At 33.2% G+C, this 23,013-nt stretch overlaps 1 protein-coding gene across 5 annotated transcripts in view; it reads left to right on the top strand.

Moving 5' to 3' along the window:
- Positions 1-11,611: 11,611 nt before the first annotated feature.
- Positions 11,612-23,013, top strand: part of LOC111396649 (FAM10 family protein At4g22670-like) — a 20,434-nt gene continuing 9,032 nt past the window's right edge. For 2 of the 5 annotated variants that reach the window (XM_023023083.1, XM_023023082.1), the window contains exons 1-2: positions 11,612-11,758; positions 11,863-11,931. In XM_023023083.1, coding sequence (XP_022878851.1) covers positions 11,680-11,758; positions 11,863-11,931 — 148 coding nt within the window. In that variant the 5' untranslated portion in view covers positions 11,612-11,679. The remainder of the gene's footprint in view (positions 11,759-11,862; positions 11,932-23,013) is intronic. The other 3 variants (XM_023023087.1, XM_023023086.1, XM_023023084.1) reach the window with 3 other exon arrangements.

Raw genomic sequence — 23,013 nt, 5'->3', positions numbered from 1 at the left:
GCATGTATTCCAAACAATAAATGTCCAATCGAAATCACAAAGTATTATTGACAGATCGTACCAATACTGTCATGACAATAATATTGATACAATGCATGAAATCAAACCAACAACCAAATCCTCCGTTTGTCACCTTCGTTACTTTTACAAAAATAAACTGATTAGTAAACGAATTTAATGCCTAAATTTATAAAAAAAATAGACAAGATACCAAACTGTATGTGTGTAGATCTAAAAAGATCTACACAGATTGAAGAACCAAAATGACCCAGAAAAGATGTTTCACAAAAAAATATTGAACCCAGAAGCCTTGAGGCTCTGATACCAATTTTTTTGGGAATTTAGTGTTGATTTTTAAAAAGATTTGAAATAAAAACAAACATCACACTCAAAGAATCATAAAACGAACACAAGAATACCAATAATGTTGACCAAATTCAGCCAAAATAGGCCTAACCTGGGGGGCTCAGGGACAGGCCATTCTACTATGGCACAATCTACCATCCAAGAGAGCAAGAGTACACCAAGAACCATTCAAACCACAAGGTTTTACTCACTGATTGAATCAATGTCATGAAGCATACACAAATCTACCAAACAAATCAACCAAACATTTTCAGAGTTTAACAATAAAGATCAGCTAGTATCTCAAGCCTGATTGTACACAAGACCTATAAAATCTATTTGATCAATCACAGAAACCTTACAAATAGAGAAGAAGAATTTCAGACCCAAAAAGACAAAGAAGAGAGAACTAGAGGAGAGAAGATTAAAAATCTGAAGTATCACAAAGTCTTGTAACTTTTGGGCAAGAAAAAGGACGCTTCATTTTCCATGGTATCATCTCAACCCTTGATTAAATCTAACGATCCAGGAAGGGTCTAAACTAGCACAGTTCGAGTGACAATACTAAAATCTATAAAAAAAATATTTGCTCGTTAGGCAGGTTTATTTAAATAGGCGAAATAGACCAATAGACAGAAATAGAACTCTTTTAGAGTGTTTTGAGAAACACCATTTTTTGCGCATGGGAATCAAAACCAACCCGAACCCACGGCTTTCATACAATCCATTCCCTTTCAAATTCATAGAATTCCAAACAACTCATTGAAAATTCATCATTAATTTCATTATTCATCATAGTTCACAAATGACAATACTAAATCTGTAAAAATACACTAAAAGCTAAAAAAAATAAATAAAAAAGAAAATGAAGGGCTCACATGGTACAGGCATCAATGAAACTTAAGGATAAGACAGTGGCGGAGAGATAGATGATGATGGAGAGCGAAAGTTCCGATAGTATCAATAGACGACAAGGCCAAGAACACAGATTAGTATGAAGAGAAGTGTCGATAGTATCACTATAAAATCTGAGTCAAGCAATTGATTATCCACTTGAGGTGACTCCTTCCCTGGTGGCGATTATGACGATGAGGCAACAACGGCTTATTTATGTTGCCAAGAAATCGTGACCGGAGTCATTTCCTCTGGAAGAGAGTGAGAGATGAGAGGATTTATTGCCTTGAACGAGGACAATTAGGCCAGTTTAAAATTTCTCCAAACGACATCATAATATTAGCTTGAACAATAGGAAATTGAGACGTGTGTTCGGAATGAACAGCGCCAAAGGGTTAGACACTTTTATATTGTAGTGATATATATTATACATAAGTACCATATGGAAGATTATTCTCTCCTATCCGCGGCCCATTCCATTGAAAAAAATACTTTTTGGCCACATTATTATCAACTCTCTCTACTAAACACTTTATTTCTCAACAAATGCACTCTCTCTCTCTCTCTACATATGCAAACATAAAATGAAGGCAATCATATTGAGCTCCCTTACCAAGAGGAGCTCTATAGTTGTTTCAACATCATCATATGTATTGCACTATAGCTTTTTGTCGAAATCAATTCAAGAGCAAAAAGTTGTCATCGACATCAGCAGCATTAACACCAGATTTGAAGTCCCTTGGGCTAATAATAATGCTACATTAACACCAGTTTTGATGACTCTATTCATAACTACGAATAATTATTGACATATTTCTTGATAATTTAAAATGTTGCTCTTTTTGGTGGTTTTTGCATTAGTTTTTTTTTCCCTCACGGTGAAGGGTGGTGGCAGCGGCAATGGAGGTTGAGATGTCATCGATTTTCGTGAATTTGAGGTGAATGTGAAAGTGGTTGTAGGTTGTAGATTTGAGGTAGTAACGATGATTTGGGTGGTGTCAATGGTGATGAAATAGGGTAGGGTGTGATGAAGAGTGATTGTAACTAGTTAATTTGATAATTTGTGACAAATAAAAGTGAGTAATTTACAACTAAATTTGTAATTATAATATACAAATTATATTTTTCTGATTGTGTGTTATTTGTGACTAATATGTGATTGTGACGGTAAATTATAATTTATTGACTTACTGTGATCGCGACCTATTTAATTTAATTACATGTTACCAATTTTATCAGATGTTACAAAATGTGATTGCATGATTTTTGCAAAAAATTTCATAATTTTGGAACCCCAAGAGAGTCTCTGTAAGAGAAAGAAAGTTGGAAGTGAGAGAAACAATTATCTTAATAGTTAAATGATTGTATATTATGATACGATATTGTTAACGGAAATATTGTAAATTAGACTAATATTCCTAAATTTCATTTACAATAATATTAGAAAAATATAATATATTAATATAATTTATCATCTAATTTTTGAAATATTTTTATAAGTTTGTTAAATAAGAAATTGAATAATTAAAGTATTGTAGTTATGTACTTTTTCTATAAAAATATCCTTAAATCAAGCATAAAAAATAGGAAAAATTGCAGTCAAGATACCAAACCTTTTGTTTGTTTGCAGACTTTGGCCAAACTTTTCATTTGTGCCACCGTGAGTACCAAACTTTTAAAAAATCTCACTTGGAGTCCAAATTGACAAAAATTGTTACTTTTTCCATTGATTGACCAAAAATTAAAGGCCTGACCATAGTTGACTAATTTTCAAGGGCAAAAAGGTAATGCTGCAATAATTAAATACAAATATAAAAAAATAAAATAGAAAAGGGAAGACCCTTCATCTTCCCCAACTCACAACCATCGGACCACTGCCGCCTTCCACCTTCAAATCCACCAATCATCATCGCCACCAAATCCATCGGCACCACCACTCCTTTTATAGATCTTGAGAAGGAAATGTAGAGTTTGAAATCTAGATTTTAGACATGGAAATAGTATTGCAGAGTTTTGTTAAGGAAGGCAAAGACAAAATTACACAATTCCTTCACTTTTCAATTGTAGCTCTTATTTCACCATATGAAGAATTTGTAGTATGGCGTTGAGATGGGTTTAAGATAGAAATTGATCCAATCATCTCTACCTCGGAAAGTTTCCGGATCTCCACCTTTGAAAGCTGCACCTATTTTCCCTCCCCTATTTGACTTCCAAAAGCCTCCTTATTATATCATCCAACACCCCTTCTATCCATCAGCCCTTCAGTTGTCATCATTTTTCCTTAATTTCCCCAAATTCTGAATCAAAACCAGAGATGGGTTTCCAAGAAAATTATGCATTTATGAGTTTATATTAGGATAAATGCTTGGGTTTTGATTGAAGGCGTTTATCCTTCTACGCAAAGATTCGATTGGTGATTGTTGGATGGTGATGCCAAGCAGGGTTGGAGATGAAGGTGGTGGGTGTCGGCGTTTTCATGCTCTTGGTTTTGGTTTTAGGAAGGGGTGGGGCGAGTAGAGAAGATAATATGATTTATTTATTTATTTATTTCTTTTTATTGTAGCTTTTTTGTATAAAAAAATGTAATCTTTTTGCTCTTGAAAATTAGTCAATAGTGGTCAGACCTTTAATTTTTGGTCAATCAATGGAAAAAGTAATGGTTTCTATCCAAGTACATATTTTTTAAAGGTTTGATACTCACGGTGGTACAAATGAAAGGTTTGGACAAAGTCTGCAAATAAATTAAAAGTTTGGTACCTTGACTGCAATTTTCCCTAAAAATAAGGGAATCTCATATAGGAAAGATATTCAAACAAGACTATTGAGGGAGTGAATCCAAGTTTTGAGCGAAGATCATCGGAATGGGGATGAGGTTGAATGCTTATTTTATTGTAATTGTCAATGTCGTAGAATATCAATATTTTTTTTTACATGTAATTATAAATCATAGATTACCTCAAGAAAAATGTGCATTATAGTCAATAAAGAATTATTCAAGAATCAAGATCATCAATGGGAAGGCCAGTGCAACCAATATATATCTCAATAAAAGAAAATATATAGAGGAAATATCAAGGCCATAATCAATATTTTCATTATTGAAAAATTTATCTAACAAAATTTTACCCCACACATTCTAACAGGCAGATCCATTATAGCAGCTATTGCAAATAACACCAATATTCAGTGAGAAACGATGAGACATATAATGGGCCTTTTGGGTTTATTTGCAATTTATATTGGTCGTATCTAGGGGCAAATCTAGGATTCAAGTTCAACTAGGGCAAATTGGAGAAATTTTTTTCTGATAAATCCCCCTTCATGACTTAAAGGAACAAGAAAAAATTGACAGCATTGGTGAAATTATTGGCGGATAAAAAATTTTTGGTGCACAGGACTAGATACACTTAACAATACTAGGACACATTTTTAGTTTTTTAGTTTTCTTTCTTAAGATCATCTGGTGACCGGTCAATCCAATCCACTCTATCAAACAACCAAACTATTAAGACATCTATCAGCACTTTGAAAATGCATATACATTAAAACAAAAGTGTAAAGATGCCAGAACAAGAAGACAGATAAATTGAAATGAACAATGAGCCAAAATCGCGAGACATTCCCAACACATTTATTATAATGATTTGCTGAAATTTTAGTAGTAAAAAATGAAAACAAAAAAAAAACTCCAACACATTTATGATAATATTTGACAGCACGAATCAATCAAAAAAGAGAAAAAAAAAGCACTGCTTTAATACACAATAAATCATAGAAAACCCTGTAATTGCAGCCCTTTATCAAAACCCTTATTTCTTCTCAAACACATTTTGTCCAACATCAAACTCCTCAAATAACAGATTCAAGAAAATCCCAACATCATCAAGCAAATTACTCACCTTCAACACTCAAAAAATCGCGAGATATGTTGTTTCCGTTTTCAAGAAGTGATCTTCAGCCGTAGGCATGACGCAAAGTTGCTCAAGAATATAAAGATACTGCAAAGTTGTTGATTACCACATCATAGAGGAAGGTTTTCCAAACAATTTGGAAGAGCTTACAATTTCTTTTCAAAAATCAATCACTGGTCCAAATCCATTTCTTTCAAAATCGGGCCAAATTTTTTAAAAGGGAAAATTTCATATTTAAGAGTTTAAGTATCACACATTTCAAAATCAAGAAAACAAGTTTCGAACTTCAAAAATCTGATTTTTATTAAAATTTATTTATGATTTATTTATTTAATTAATTAAATTTATTTAAGTCACAAATTTATACAATTTGGTCACAAATTAATGACTTAGTTAGTCACTTATTATTTTTTAGTCACAAATCAAAATTTTTATATTATAAATTATTTTACGATCATAATTTAAAAATTTTATAGGTCACAGTTTGTTCATTAGTCACAAATCAAAAAATTTATGGGTCACAATTTATTTATTGTTCACAAATTACAAATATTATAAGTCACAATTTATTACACAGTAAAAAATTATTAAATTATCGATCATAGATTAACAATTTCTTAGGTCACACGTTATTTCTTGGTTACAATTTATATTTTTTATTGGCCACATATTGTTTACTGGTCACAGATTAACCAATTTAATGGTCACGGTCAACCAAATAATTTGTGACCACCACAACACTTGTGACCACCATATCACTGCTGCTGATTTGTGACCAATGAACAAAGCGAGGAGCCCTATGAGGCAAGCTAGAAGCTCAAGCACACTGCTCGGAATGAGAGTAATGAGAAGCGTCAAACTCACTCAACAAACCTAAGCCGTCAAGCGCTGAAACTTGTAGCAGAGCTAACGAGTCAACATAGAATCATACTTTCTCACATTCACTCGTCAAAGTTGAATACGAGAAAAAGCAGATCACTTCAAACCGTCATGAATTGATCGACAAGGAATAAGAAATCCACAGTGGAGAGTCGTCGGAAAGAGAAAATCACCACCATCATCACAGAGAATGAATCTTCCACTGTTTCTGGATAGGTGTGATAAACTGCTCAACAGCACAGCCAAAATGACCGCAACCGAGTCCAATCTCTGTTCTTGACTTGTTCAAGTCACCATCACCTTCGCTGATCACAATGAAACGTCGCATTGATTTCAAAGGTAATCATTTCTCCCCTAATAGGCTAAAACTGCAAAAACTGATGAATTGAGTTATTTAATATTCCACAATTAAGAATTAAATTGTATTATATTCTAGTTTGACGAATTGACGACCTATGAAGTTAGAGACAGAAAATGAAAGGAACGAAGACGGAGGTGAGATATAGAGAGAGAAAATGAAAGGGATGAATGAAGATGAATTTAGGGTTTGATAGGATGAATATGTATATTTAATTTTGCAATATAATTATTAATATTTAAAATATACTAATTAAATAGTAAATTTCACCTATGATTTATGAAATAGGATCTTTAAATCTATTAATTTGTGTAATTTCCACTTTTTAAAAAACCAACAGCCTAATAGGAGGCCCAAAATAAAAAAAATAAAAAAATAACCTATGGTTGTCTGTCTTCTTCCCCAAATCCCGCCTCCATGGTTTCAATTTGTGACTTCTTTGCAACTATGAAAGCTTCTCCCTTGGCGCCCGGCGGCAAGTGAAACTATTGATGGATCCAGCATGGGAAGCTGCATCCCCTCACCGGGTGCTGGATCCGTCGCTGGTCGTATCTATCCTAATATCATGTTATGTTGACATATCTTCAGAAAAATTAGTACAATATAAAGTGCAATAAAACAAATAATAGGGATGGTAATGGGGCAAATTCAAGTCGGGGCTGGGCTGTACCCCCCCCCCCCCCCTTATAAAATTTTTCCGCCCCCCCCCCCCCCCCTGTTACACATTTAAGGTCGAATAGGGCGGGGCGGGTTTGGGCCCTTGTCTCGTTTACATACTTGTTTAGTCATTTTTTTTTTGATAATTAATGTTATTGCTTCCATTCATTAAAGTAAGACAATAATATAGTTATTAAATTTTTTAATTAATTCGTTTATTTTTAAAAGTTAAATAATTTGAATTTTTTAGTAAATTATGACTTTTATTGTTTATCATATTTTTTTAGATAATTTTAGCTTATATCTTTTATTGGAATTAATGAAATTTTGTGAAGTTTCCTTTTAAAATATTGAATTCTTAAAAAATAAAAAAAGTTAAACATAGCGAAATCCCCCGTCCCGTACCCGACTCAAATATCGGATTAAGCGGGTAATTCCTGCTTGGTTCGGGGTGGGACCTCACAGATATCGGGTTTTATAGAATTTTTTTGCCATCCTAACATATATATATATATATATATATACTCATGATGATCAAAATCATGAATGATTGTCGTCATTTTTGTAAAACTGTTCCGGTTTGTGGGCCCAAATTTTCGAACCAACATAGATAGGTTCACGTGCGGGGCCTGAGCTATTTAGAACGGGCTGCTATAGAGTTTGATAGACGCAAGCATAACTATTGCAGTTGGACGTGATCAAACACAGTCAAAGGTAGTATAGTAGATGTATTTGTAATTCGAATATAAATTTTTCTATTCTCATAATACGTTGTGGAGTAGATAATAAAGCTTAGTTTTTTACCTCTAGATTACAAATGATAAATAAATTGATTTGATTTCATGCATCCCATTGATAAACTCATCAACATTCTCTCGATTTTATGCAGTCATTTGCAAAGAAATATTCGCTCTTGCAAGAGGCTTTAGTTTCTTCTAATGTATCAATTACAAGTTTAGTTTTTTGTGTCCAAAATTGTAATCGAAAGAAAGTTTTCTAAGCAAAGAAGTGAAAGATAAAGAACATCAACATGCTCAAGCCTCTACCCAAATAGCGACAAATTTACAAGTAGCTTATAACTTTGAACAATCTTCTCATTAAATCATCACTCGGTAACGTGAAATCTTCGAAGAGAATCTCCTTTAAATTAGGTAAGGAGATCATATATGAGATGTGTAAATTCAAAGACCCTCTTAGCTTCAAGACAACCTTTGATATAGAATTCAGACAATAATATTCTAGTGACTTTACCTCACACAAATATCAACATGTTTAAAAATTTGCCATATTGCAGCACATGCAAGAGTTTTGATTGCAGAATCATTAAAATTGAAATTGCATTTAAAACGAAATTAAATGATTTTTGAGGCACATTTCGTAGCATAATTTGTCTAAGACTACACCTTGCAATTTCTACCGCAACGACTAATTCAAGAAGGATGTCAAGGACAGAGACAAAAATGTCCTTAAATCTGATGAGTTGTATAGAGTGGCCTCCACTTATTTTGTGTCCAGAAATGATAAAATATGGCAAAGAATAGCATCTCGTAAGTCACTAAACCCATTCGCAAAATCATCTCGAGTGGTTTTACGAGCCCCTTTGGGTTCTTTAGACATTCTTGCATCTTATAATAATTAGAGTTTATGCCGGCTGTAAACTTTAGGATCCAGTGGAATAAGTTGAGATGTGCGTGAGTTGGCCTGGACACCCACGGTCATAAAAAAAAGAAAAAAGAAAATAATAAAATAATAAATAGAGTTTATGAGAAGAATTTAACATGACTTTTGCTATTAGTAACACCATAATTCACTAATTTAATTGAAAAGAGTATATATATATATATATATATATATATATGGTTTCAAAAAGAGTGGTTTAGGCCCCGTTTAGTACACATTAATGTACTTAATGAGTGTCAATTTTGAAAGAAAAAGGGTCGAGTCCTTGCTCGCGTAAATTATAATGATCAACTTCACATACAATTTAAATTTCAACTCCTAAAATATGGAATTGGACTCTTTGTGGATACCAGTGTACGGGCAAACTCTTATTCCCTAATCTGTTGAGGCACATCCCTCGATTTACCTCCTTTACGATACTTTAGAGGCGGGACGGTGTGGCTGTCAACTTCATTTTCAAGTAAGTTGACGCTTCAAGCTCTATCAATACCTGCAAAGAAAGTAACAAAATGCTGAAATCCATTAAATGCAGACAAGTACCCATGCTGCCATAATGTAAGAAAAGGAAACTTTAGTAGTAAGTTTCATCCAAAAATGGAAGTTCGCATAACATATCATTTTGACACGTGTTAGCAAATAGTTATTTTTTGATTTTCTTTTTTCTCTCCCTTTTGACACCCCACGTGCTGTCCCCATTTCCCACACACGCAAATCTCTCACTCTATTGCAGAAACCCATTCGAATCGCTCTCTCTTAGATCATCCTCTCTTCTCTTCTCGCTTCTTAATTGCAGCCTTAACAGACGTGCAGTGGTAGCAATGAGCAAAAACAAAGGCGAAATAAGAAAATTGGAAGTCCACCTACATCAATTTTTATTTTTTAAACATTGCTGGCAGAACTCATATTAAAAAAAAATATAGGTAAAATTTATTGTTTCAACTATATTAATCATACTTTCTTTATCTTTGTAAACTATACATATTAACATACTTAAATTAGAGATGCATAGCTTTTGTTGACAAATAGATGCAAGTGGCTGCCTTGACTTCATAAATGATAACACACTCTTTGATCAAAATAACTCAATCACATAGATAAGTACAAGACGCACGTATCCAGTTTTCGCATGTAAGAAATCCCATTTTTGGACTAAACAATTTCAATATCAAGGACTCATGCATGTTTCTCCACTTCAACATATAGTAAATAAAACAATGCCTTAGTAAGATAATTTAGTCCATAATCCATGCCAATAAACAATGCCTTAAGTCCTAATTACACTTCTCCCACATGGGAAAAGTCTGAATACTAAATTCTACAAATTTTAGGATAGTTTCATTCTTCGTGGTCTCACTTTTGATTGAGTCTTGGGGGTTAGACGTTGGCGATCTTTGGCAAACTTTATACCTTTTTTTGAAAGTATGCACTATGACGAACGTATAGCTACAAATATCACTCAATCATCCAAGAAATGGCTACTCAACGACCAAGATTGAACACAAAAAGATTCAGCAATTCCAGATTTCGAGTTCAACTTCGGCATTAGTTTTGTCGTTACTTGGTGAGATGAAAAATATTCAATATCGATATTAAATCGCTGGTCCCGTAATGAATTTTAAAAATGAGCTAAGATTCAGAGTTAACTCTCAATTTACAAGTCGTAATCCTGTCCTCAAGCTGACTGTTCGATCATGAATGAAGTTGTCCAAAAATTCTAATTTCTAAGTTTTTGGTCCTTGAACCTATTTTGAGTTAAATCATGGATTATTAATTCCAACCCTTAATAATTTATTTAAACCATTATCTTCCAAATAAATTTAATTTAGTCCCATTAGTTTTTACAACTTCTAATTTCGATCAATTTAATCCCTATCATTTTCTTTTGGTCGAGCTTTGGAGGCTTAGACGTTGTCGATCTTTGGCAAATCGATTTTATTTTGATATTCTATTTTGGATGAAATGAGTAAATTGCATGGTATATGAACCATATAATTGTTGATAAGATTAACTGGCATCTGGTTCAAAATCAAGCATGACTCTCTATCAACAGAGTGGACCTTCAAACCGTGAGAATTGTGCTAGAAATATCTCACTCAAGTCTGATTGTGAAATGAGAAAAAAAAAGGAATAATACTATTTGTAGTTGCTGTTTATTATCGCAGTCGCCGTACATGGTAAATATGTATTGGTTAGTGATTAGATACATAAAACAATAAAAGATTATCCTATTAATGTATCAAATTAGTAACCACCATATGTATGCCACGTAAGATGACTACGACAGTGAACGACTGCTAATAATATTACTAAAAAAAGAAATTATTTTATTTAATATGAATAGCTTTAAACAACAGTTACTGAATTTGGACCCATCTGACCTTTTGTCCATTTGAATGGATATCATCTGCTAAATGACAATCTATTTACTGTGCCTACCCTAACGCGACCGCAGACGACTCATTTCCGGGGTCACTAGAAACAAAACGATAATTGACGCAAATGGCCTCTAACCTATGAAGTTGCAGTGCAAATAATCCGCAGCACAACGATCTGCGTCAATTTTCTGAAATAAACTACAAGAAAATAGAAAAATATGGTATTAGATCACATAGAACAGGCCCTTGTATGCAGACTATTCTCGACTAAGTTATAGGATATATTGAAAATAAATTAGGCACTTCATCGTGTGACATTAACTTATTTATGATATTAAATTTCGACGGTTGGTGAAATTCGGCACTACATGATCATCTCTATTTCCCCCCTAATGCAAACAAGTAAACCCTGAAAGGTCGAGGATAAGGTAGACCAAGTCAAGACGTACTCTACTTACCTCAAATAGCAAATCTCTCTCTCTCTCTCTCTCTTTTCTGTCCAGATTTTAGCTATAAATAGAGGCTTGACACACCAAAATACTCATTAAGAAAAAGTATAAGAAAATTCTTGGAGAGAAAAATGGGCTCCAAGACAATTACTTTTTGCATTTTCTTGGCTGTAGTTCTTCTGATTACATCAAAAGCGACAGCAGATCATCGTAAGTTCTGTGTTTTATAAATTTGTTTTATGATGAGCATAAATTAATATAGTATACATGTATTAATGGCTAACATGAATTGTGTTAATGTTTTTGTGAATAAGAGTATTGGCCAGGACCTGGAGGTTGGTGGCCTGGCTATCCAGGAGGCTATCCAGGAGGCTATCCTGGAGGTGGAGGTTATCCTGCAGGCTATACAAAAGGAGGTTCGTCCGGAGGTGGAGGAGGCAGCAAGAATGCTGGTGGAATGAGGGATGCACAACCTTAAATTAAGCCTCCAAGCTGAATCTAGCTCGACAAAGTGTAGCATTTACGCGTTATATATACAACTTCGTGGATGAATATGATGCCAATAAATATGTAAATTTAGAAGTGGTTTGAGAGTGTAATGTTGTATAATGTTTGCTGTCTTAATTATGTAATGTGCACTAGCATATATTGAATAATGATGAAGTTAAATATGTTGGAGTATGAATGAAGAAATTATATCGTCTCTCTTGAAATGATATAGAAGGAAGAAATTAGAACAAAATTTGAATTTCATAAGGTGGTTGAGTTAAAAGATATTATCTTTTAACTTCTTTTGGAAATAGTCGTGCCTTTTAATTTGAATAATTTTTCTTTGCCAAAACTTGTATCCCTTCTCCAATTAGTTTAATCCTTTCTTGTTTCCTAACTTATTCATGAAAAAGATTCTCACATTTTCTTGGAAAATTTGTTATAGGGACATTCCACATTCCGTAAAGTGTGTTTAACACAATGACAAATTCGAAGTTATTTTCATCGATTCGCTGTTATGTGTTTGCTAGTATATGTATTTCAGCGTCAACTAGTTACTATAATTTTCATTTAATAGAAATCATTTACATACTCCTAATAAGTGTAAAATTTACACTTATCTAAGCCACGAAATGGGCATTTGTTAGTATTATTGTGAATTTGATACTTAATTATTTGTGTTTGGATTATGTTAGGAGAAAACTCGGGATCAAAGCAAATATTGATCAAGAAATACGAAATTGAATAAAATTTGCTGCTTTGGGGGATCAAATTTCACTCTTTAGAAATTGAAGGGCTTAAATTGAATTAAAGAGGACATGGATTGCACAAATTAATTTTTATCAAGAACTAAATTACAGTATTTGGAAGAAATGAGCCCTTGAGAGAAATAATACATTAATTGGGGGCCTTGACCCAATTGTTAAAGTGGAATGAAGTCTATCCCACTTGGTCCTCATTTTGTGGAAATGAAAATGGGTAGAATATATATATTTTTTTAATGTGTGGTTGAAAAAGAATATGTTTTTAATTTATGTGTAATATTATTTTACGAAAGATTGTGTGGTTGAAAATAGGAGAGAAAAAAATGAAATGTAATGAAGTGGAAATTAATGGGGGGCCAAACAGAAGCTAAATGGACTTGGACTCCCTGGTGGCAGATTACACAGATTGGAAGGAAAAAATAAAGAGGAAATTTCATAGTTCTATCAACAATAACCTAATTTCAATGTTGGGATAGAAAAAAATAGCCAAACCCGATACCTAAGGCCCCGTCTCAAATGGGATGGTGATTACTTGCTTAATCGGGGGTATTCGAGGCGGGGAATTCCGCCCCGTTATCCGTACTTGCCCCCGCCCCATTAATTTTTATTTAGTTTTTGTTTTGTTAAGAATTCAATGTTTTAAATGGAAAACTCCATGAAATTTCATTAATTTTTATAGAAGACGACTATCTTTTAACAAAATTAATACGATGGTTAGTTTATGTAAATCTGAAACGAAACTCTATAATCAATCAAAATTTTAAGAAAAATAATGATTAATTCAAGAGAACAAAAAATTGAAACCAGAATTCATAGAAACAGAAAACACATGGTTACATAAAGTACAATAAACATATACCTACATAAAAATTAGAGAGATGAGACAGAGAAATGAAAAAATATAAAAAAAAAGGAGAAATATTAACAAAATAAAAATTAATTTCTGATTGTAAGTTAACAAATTCTCACAACAGCTTAATTTTAACTTTTCATCACACAACCTACCCATCCCTAAAAGACAACAAAAATCATATTTTTCTCCCAAAACGAAGAATAAGTATAGCATGTGATCTACTCAAGGCTTTTCTTAACATAATTAGACACGTCCTCCATTGCAATCAGTCAAAAACTCATATAACCAAACCATTCACGCCATCAGATGTTCATAAAAACCAAGTAATCACTTCTAAACAATAACTCAATGAATAACACCCCAGTAAAATAAATTTCAAATTCATTTTTTCATAAAACTGCAAAATCCATATGTCAAAACAAACAACAATTTTCTGATAAGATCAAATTGAAAAAACCCAACAATTTTCCTCTTTACCTGACTGACAACAAAATAAGCTGAGAGGAAGTTTATAAACCCAAAATGATTTTCAACAAGATCTGCGAGAATCCATAATTACATATCACTTGTACAAAATATATGTACCATAAATACAAACAGATATATAATATCTAAATGTCAAAAATGAACTTGGAACAAAAAAGCTGCAAAAAAAAAAAAAAATGAAAAAAAAAAGCTCCATATAGACCTGAGTTTTCCTCAAATTATGCTATAATCTGATCCTGCACCAACTCCAACCTCTTTGGGAAAACCTCCAATTCCAACATTTGCTGCTTCCTTCATTTCTCATCAGTGAACCTCTCCCTACCTATCACTCCACTAAAACCTAAAGGCATAGTGTTGGGAATTTATGGTTGATTTTTAAAAAGATTTGAAATCAAAACAAACATCACACACAAAGAATCATAAAATGAACACAAGAACACCAAAAATATTGACCTGGTTCAACAAAAATAGGCCTAATTTGGGGGGCTCAGGGATAGCCCATTCCACTATAACATAATCTACCGTCCAAGAGAGTAAGAGTACATCAATAACCACTCAAACCACAATGTTTCACTCAGTGATCGAATCGATCTCATGAAACATTCTCAAATTGATCAAACAAATCAACCAAACATTTTTGGAGTTTAACAATACAAGATCAGCCAATATTTCAGGCCTGACTGTACACGAGACCTACAAACTCCATTTGATCAATCATATAAACCTTACAAATAGAGAAGAAAAATTTTAGACCTAAAAAGACGAAGAAGAGAGAAAACCAGAAGAGAGAAGATGAAAAATCTGAAGTATCAAAAAGTCTCGTAACTTTTGTCCGAGAAAAAGAACGCTTCATTTTCCAAGGCATCTTCTCAACCCTTGATTAAATCCAACGGTCCAGAAAGGGTCTAAACTAGCGCAGTCCGAGTGAACATCAACCGGCCAACCAGTATTTGCCAATCAGGAATGTTCATTTAAATAGGTGAAATAGACCAATTGACAGAAATAGCACTCTTTTAGAGTGTTTGAAGAAACACAAATGTTCACGTTCTTCACCTTGATTCTCAACAGCACTCGTTCTCTGGTTGCTGAAAGTGCCCGTGGAACTACTATCCATCATCATTTCCCTAAGACCTGCAAAAGAAAATTAACCTGTGTCAATATAAAGCAAGAGTAAACATATTTTAAACTTACATATGGGCAAAACTTTGGTCCCCATATGAGAAGGATTTTTATCGATACGAACTTTAGTCAATTTAACTTTTCCTTGAGATAGTTGTTCTCTTTTAAAATGATACTTCATCTCAATATATTTTGATCTTTCATGATAGACAGGATTTTCACAAAGTAATAGAGCACTCTAGCTATTTGTATATATAACAAGAGTATGATTCATAACGTTCAGTTCTTTTAAAATCTCCCTTAACAAAATACATTCTTTCACAGCTTCAATTATGGCTACATACTCAGCTTCCGTCCTAGACAATGTAACTAATGGTTGCAATTGAGATTTTCAAGTTATGCAACTTTTCCTAAGAGTACAAAAAAAAAAAGAAAAAAAAAAGAAAAGAAGAAGAAGCTATAGTTGATTTCCTACTGTCTTTGTCATCAGCAAAGTCAGCATTTACATAACCTTTTAGGGTTACATTTTCAAATCTTTTCTCATAAACTAGTTCTAGATTTAATGTAACAACAATATATCTAAGCAACCATTTCATTCCTGCCTAATGAGCCTTGTCAGGGTTGGACATAAATCTATTTAAGAATCTGATTGCATAAGCAAGGTCAGGTATGGTGGTTATCATTGAAAACATTACAGAGCCTATTGCATTTACATAGGGTATGTTTTCCATTTCCTTTACTTCTTCAGATTTAGGGGACTGAGATTTAGATAGGTTCATGTGGTCTGCAAGGGGTACATTAACAAATTTACTATCTTTCATTCCAAACCTGGTTACTAATTTGTTTAGATATATTTCTTGTGTAATTGTTAGTCTATTTTCAAGTCCATTCCTCTTTATAACCATTCCTAAGATTTTTCTAGCACATTCTAAGTCTTTCATATCAAATTCATATTTCAAAAGATCCTTTAATCTTGTAATTTGAGACTTATCAGGACTAGCCAGAAGCATATCATCCACATACAATAGTAAGTAAACTTCACCACCACTTTTCAGGTTGTTATAGTACAAGCAAGCATCAAATTCACTTCTTAATACATATGCATCAAACCTTTTTTACCATTGTCTAGGACTTTGTTTCAGTTCATACAATGATTTTTCAAGTTTTCATACATAATCAATCTTGCCCTTAATCTCAAAATCTTGAGGTTGGCTCATGAAGATATCCTCTTCTAATTTTCCATGGAAGAAGGCGATTTTCACATCAAGTTGTTCAAGTTCCCAATTATATTTGAGAACTAGTGCTAGTATCAATCTGATGATTTTATATTTGATTACGGGTAAGAATATCTTATTGTAATCAACCCCTTCTTTCTAAGTATACCCCTTTGCCACTAGTCTAGTCTTAAACCTAAAAATATTAGTTGGGCTATTGCCCTCTTTAAGTTTGTGAATCCATTTACATTGTACTACCCTATGATCCTTTAGTTTTCTAACAAGCTTCCAAGTTTTATTTTCATTTAAGGACTGCATCTCCCCTCTCACGGCCTTTATCCAATTTTCAGAATTTTTCCCATGAATTGCTTCTTCATAAGAGGCAAGTTCAGCTTGTTCTATTTTTTCTTTAGAGACTAAGGCAAAGTCTATTAGATTTAATAGTTCATACCTAGGATCATGTCTAGGTTGTCTTCTTACCCTATCCTTAATGAGTTGACAATCTTGAATATCAGTATGTTCGGTAATTTGTTCAGGTTCTTCAAGTTCAGCCTCAAATTAGGGTTCTTTAGCTTCAACACATTCAGGAACAGGTTCATTCTGATGATAAATAGTAGTATTTTCATCATCTTCAGGTTGAGGTAAGTTAAATTTAGTTAACTTCACCTCACTATGAATATCTTATTATTTTCAAATTCATTTGTTCCTTTAAATTTTTGTTTTAGGCATGAAATTTCTAATTCGTTGAAGATTACATCTCTCCTATTGATAATCTTAATGCATGGAACACCGAAAACCCACAACCTGTAGCCTTTAACATCTTCTGGATATCCTAGCATCACACATTTGGTGGTTGTAGGTTCCAATTTTCCTTCAGATTGAATTGCATATACTGCACATCCAAAAACTCTTATATGGGTTAAGTTTTGGGATTCACCTGTCCATAGTTCTTGTGGGGTTTCGAAGTCTACACTACTAGAAAAAGATCTATTAATCAAATAGACTATTGTATAGGCAGCTTCAGCCCAAAACTTTAGCCACACCAAAACTGATAAGCATGCATCTAACCTTATTCATTATAGTCCTGTTCATTCTCCTAGCTACCTTATTTTGTTGGGTTGTGTATTTCACAGTCCTATGCCTCAATATCCCTTTCTGCTTACAGAAATTATCAAATTCTGCATTACAGAACTCCAGCCCATTATCAGTTCTTAGAGTTTTTAGTTTTTTTTCTCTAATTGATTTTCAACAATTCTTAGCCATGTCCTGAACTTCTGAAAGGTTTCTGACCTAGCCTTTAAAGGATAAATCCAAGCCTTCCTAGAATAATCATCTACGAGGAATAAGAAATACTTACTTCTACCAAAAGTGGAATGCTTTTCAGGACTCTAGAGATCAGCATGTACATAGTCTAAGGGCCTATTGGTCCCATGTGAGCTGGATTCAAAACTAATTTTGTTGGGCTTACCCAACACAAAAGTCTCGCAAAAGTCTATGGGCTCAATGTCATCGTTTCCAAGTAATTTTTGATTACTTAAAGATTTTGGCCATTTATTTCCAGTGTGTCCCATTCTATTGTGTCAAAGACCAGATTTATCTTCATTTACAGTCAATACATTTGAATAAGGCGATATAACTATTTTTTCCCTCTAGATAGTATAAACCATTTCTTTTAGGTCCTTTCATCACTACTAAAGAGTCCTTCATAATTTTCAGAGTTTTATTATCAGATTTAAAGCTATATCCCTCATATTGAAGTATCCCTAGTGAAATAAGGCTCCTTTTCAGATTTGGGATATATCTCACATTTTTTATTGACTTGACAATGCCATCAAATATTTTTATAGCAATGTCACCAGTGCCAATCACAATACGAGAATTATTATCTCCCGTATACACTTTTCCTAGTTCTATTTCATTGTAATTATAAAACCATGTTTTTCAGGGCACATATGAAAGGTATATCCAGTATCTAGAATTCAATCTTTACTAGAGTTTTCAGTTGACACATTTAGTACATGTAGACTGTCCAAGTCAGTCACTGGCTTCATTATTCTGATCATTATTGTTCTGATCTTTTTGTTTCTTTTTTCACTCAAAACAATCCCTCTTGAAGTGTCCCAATTTTCCACAGTTATAACACTTCTTATTACTTCTATCTTTGGATTTAGATCTTTCCCTTCCCTTCTTGTTTTGGAAATTAAATCCTTTCTTTTTAGTTCTTCCGTTACAAATAAGCTTCCTTCTACTGAGTTGGTTCTATTTTCTCTCCTCACATCTAACTCTCTTGACCTTAAGGTATCGATCACAATTGCTTGTGTAAGTGTGTTCCTAGCATATTTTATGGCATTCTTAACATCTTTATAAGATTCAGGCAGTGAATTCAATAGTATAACAGCCAAGTCCTCATCTTCAATTTTTTTATTATTTTGTGCAAGACTTTTAACAATTATGCTGAAGTCACTTAAATTGACTTCCGAATCCTTTTCTTGGTCCTTTTTGAAACTGAATAGTTTTTCTAACAAATATATCTTGTTAGGAAGAGTCTTGGTTTAAAACAAATCATCCAAGGCATTTTACAAAGTTCTTGCAGTTTTGGAATCATTAACTTGTCTAACCACATTATCAGATAAATGCAAAATTATAGAGCTATAGGTAATTTCATTCATTTCTTCAATTTTAGCAGGTTTTGCTTTTAACTTAAAAGAAAAAGTTTCAGGATCATCGAGAGCCTTTGCAACCCTCTGTTGGACCAAGATGGCTCCCATTTTTTGCTTCCATACAGAGTAATCCCCATTTCCATTGAAATGGAACAATTTGACCTTCAAACCCATTATAGATTTTGTAAAAGATTGGCTTAAACTCATGGATTTTGTAAAAAAGGTTTTTGAATTTTTTTTATAGTAAATAGTTTCAAGAAACCAAAGTTCCAAAAAACTTTTTAGAGATTGAGCAAGTATTCGATAGTATATCTTTATACCAATTTAATCAGATATACAAGAACTCCAGTCAAATATATATCAAGGTACAAAACAGGCTCAATATATAAATATATATATATATATATATATATATATATATATATATATATATATTACTAATTCACAAAATCCAGAACAACATATATCGATATGTGCATGTATTCCAAACAATAAATGTCCAATTGAAATCACAAAGTATTATGGACAGATCTTACCAATACTGTCGAGACAATATTATTGATACAATGCATGAAATCAAACCAACAACCAAAGCCTCTGTTTGTCACCTTCATTACTTTTACAAAAACAAACTGATTAGTAAACAAATTTATAAAAAAATAGACAAGATACCAAACTGTATGTGTGTAGATCAGAAAAGATCTACACAGATTGAAGAACCAAAATGACCCAGAAAAGATGTTTCACAAAAAAATATTGAACCCAGAAACCTTGAGGCTTTGATACCAATTTTTTTGGGAATTTACTGTTGATTTTTAAAAAGATTTGAAATAAAAACAAACATCATACACAAAGAATCATAAAACGAACACAAGAACACGAAAAAATGTTGACCAAATTAAGCCAAAATAGGCCTAATCTGGGGGCTCAGGGACAGCCCATTCCACTATGGCACAATCTACCGTTCAAGAGAGCAAGAGTACACCAAGAACCATTCAGGCCACAAGGTTTCACTCATTGATCGAATCGATCTCATGAAACATACACAAATCTACCAAACAAATCAACCAAACATTTTCAGAGTTTAACAATACAAGATCAGCCAATATCTCAAGCCTGATTGTACACAAGACCTAAAAAATCTATTTGATCAATCGCAAAAACCTTATAAATAGAGAAGAAAAATTTCAAACCCAAAAAGACGAAGAAGAGAGAAGATGAAAAATCTGAAGTATCACAAAGCCTCATAACTTTTGGGCAAGAAAAAGGACGCTTCATTTTCCATGGCATCATCTCAACCCTTGATTAAATCTAACGGTCCAAAAAGGGTCTAAACTAGCGCAGTCCGAGTGATCATCAACCGGCCAACCAATATTTGCCCATTAGGCAGGTTTATTTAAATAGACGAAATAGACCAATTAACAGAAATAGCACTCTTTTAGAGTGTTTCGAGAAACACCATTTTTCGCACATGGGAATCAAAACCAACCCAAACCCACGGTTTCCATACAATCCATTTCCTTTGAAATTCATAGAATTCCAAACAACTCATTGAAAATTCATCATTAATTTCATTATTCATCATAGTTCACAAATGACAATACTAAATCTATAAAAATATACTAAAAGCTCAAAAAAATAAATAAAAAAGAAAAGGAAGGGCTCACATGGTAGAGGCATCGATGACACTTAAGGAGAAGGTAGTGGCGGAGAGACAGACGATGATGGAGAGCGGAATTTTCGATAGTATCAATAGACGAAAAGGCCAAGAACACAGATTAGTATGAAGAGAAGTGTCAATAGTATCACTATAAAATCTGAATCAAGTAGTTGATTGTCTACTTGAGGTGACTCCTTCCCTGGTGGTGATTATGACGATGAGGCAACAACGGCTTATTTATGTTGCCGAGAAATAGTGACCGGAGTCATTTCCTCTGGAAGAGAGCAAGAGATGAGAGGATTTATTGCCTTGAAGGAGAGCAATTAGGGCAACTTTAAAATTTCTCCTAACGACATCATAATGCTTGAACAACGGGAAATTGAGACATGTGTCCGGAATGAACAGTGCCAAAGGGTTAGACTCTTTTATATTGTAGTGATATTTATTATACGTAAGTACCTATGCAAGATTATTCTCTGCTATCCGCGGTCCATTCCATTGTAAAAATACTTTTTGGCTACATTATTATCAACTCTCTCTACTAAACACTTTATTTCTCAACAAATGCACGCTCTCTCTCTCTCTCTCTCTCTCTCTCTCTCTCTCTATATATATATATATATAATGAAGGCAATCATATTGAGCTCCCTTACCTAGAGGAGCTCTATAGTTGTTTCAACATCGTCATACGTATTGCACTATAGCTTTTTGTTGAAATCAATTCAAGAGAAAAAAGTTATCATCGACGTTAGCAGCATTAACACCAGATTTGAAGTGCCTTGGGCAAATAATAATGCTACATTAACACCAGATTTGATGACTATTCATAACTACGAATAATTATTGACATATTTCTAGATAATTTAAAATGTTGATCTTTTTGGTGGTTTTTGCATTAGTTTTTTTTTCCCGCGACGAAGGGTGGTGGCGGCGGCAATGGAGGTTGAGATGTCATCGGTTTTCGTGGATTTGAGGTGAATGTGAAAGTGGTTGTAGGTTGTAGATTTGAGGTAGTAACAATGATTTGGGTGGTGTCAATGGTGATGAAATAGGATAGGGTGCGATGAATAGTGATTGTAACGAGTTAATTTGATAATTCGTGACAAATAAAAGTGAGTAATTTACAACTAAATTTGTAATTATGATATACAAATTATATTTTTGTGATTGTGTGTTATTTGCATTGTGACGGTAAATTATAATTTATTGACTTATTGGGATCGCGGCCTGTTTAATTTAATTATATGTTACCAATTTTATCAGATGTTACAAAATTTGATTGCCTGATTTTTGCAAAAAAAATTTCATAGTTTTGGAACCCCAAGAGAGTCTCTGTAAAAGAAAGAAAGTTGGAGGTGAGAGAAACAATTATCTTAATAGTTAAATTATTGTATATTATGATACGATATTGTTAATGGAAATATTGTAAATTAGACTAATATTCCTAAATTTCATTTACTACAATATTAGAAAAATATAATAAATTAATATAATTTATCATCTGATTTTTGAAATATTTTTGTAAGTTTGTTAAATAAGAAATTGAATAATTAAAGTAATGTAGTTATGTACTTTTTCTATAAAAATATCCTTAAATCAAGCATAAAAAGTAGGAAAAATTGCAGTCAAGGTACCAAACCTTTTGTTTGTTTGCAGATTTTGTCTAAACTTTTCATTTGTGCCACCGTGAATACCAAATCTATAAAAAATCTGCACTTGGAATCCAAATTGACAAAAATCTTTACTTTTTCCGTTGATTGACCAAAAATTAAAGGTCTGACCATTGTTGACTAATTTTCAAGGACAAAAAGGTAATGCTGTAATAATTAATACAAATATAAAAAAAAGTATAATAGAAAAGGGAAGACCCTTCTTCTTTCCGAAATCACAGCCATCGGACCACTGCCACCTTCCACCTTCAAATCCACCAATCATGATTGCCACCAAATCCATCGACACCACCACTCCTTCTACAAATCTTGAGAAGGAAATGTAGAGTTTGAAATCTAGATTTCAGACATGGACATAGTATTGCAGAGTTTTGTTGAGGAAGGCAAAGACAAAATTACACAATTCCTTCACTTTTCAATTGTAGCTCTTAGTTCACTGTATGAAGAATTTGTAGTATGGCAGTTGAGATGGGTTTAAGATAGAAATTTATCCAATCATCTCTGCCTCCGAAAGTTGCCAGATCTCCACCTTTGAAAGCTGCACCTATTC

This window comes from Olea europaea, chromosome 7 (genome assembly GCF_002742605.1).
Source record: "Olea europaea var. sylvestris chromosome 7, O_europaea_v1, whole genome shotgun sequence".
NCBI lineage: Eukaryota > Viridiplantae > Streptophyta > Magnoliopsida > Lamiales > Oleaceae > Olea > Olea europaea.
The sequence above is the reverse complement of the archived record's forward strand: the minus strand, read 5'-3'. Positions and strand labels throughout refer to the sequence as shown.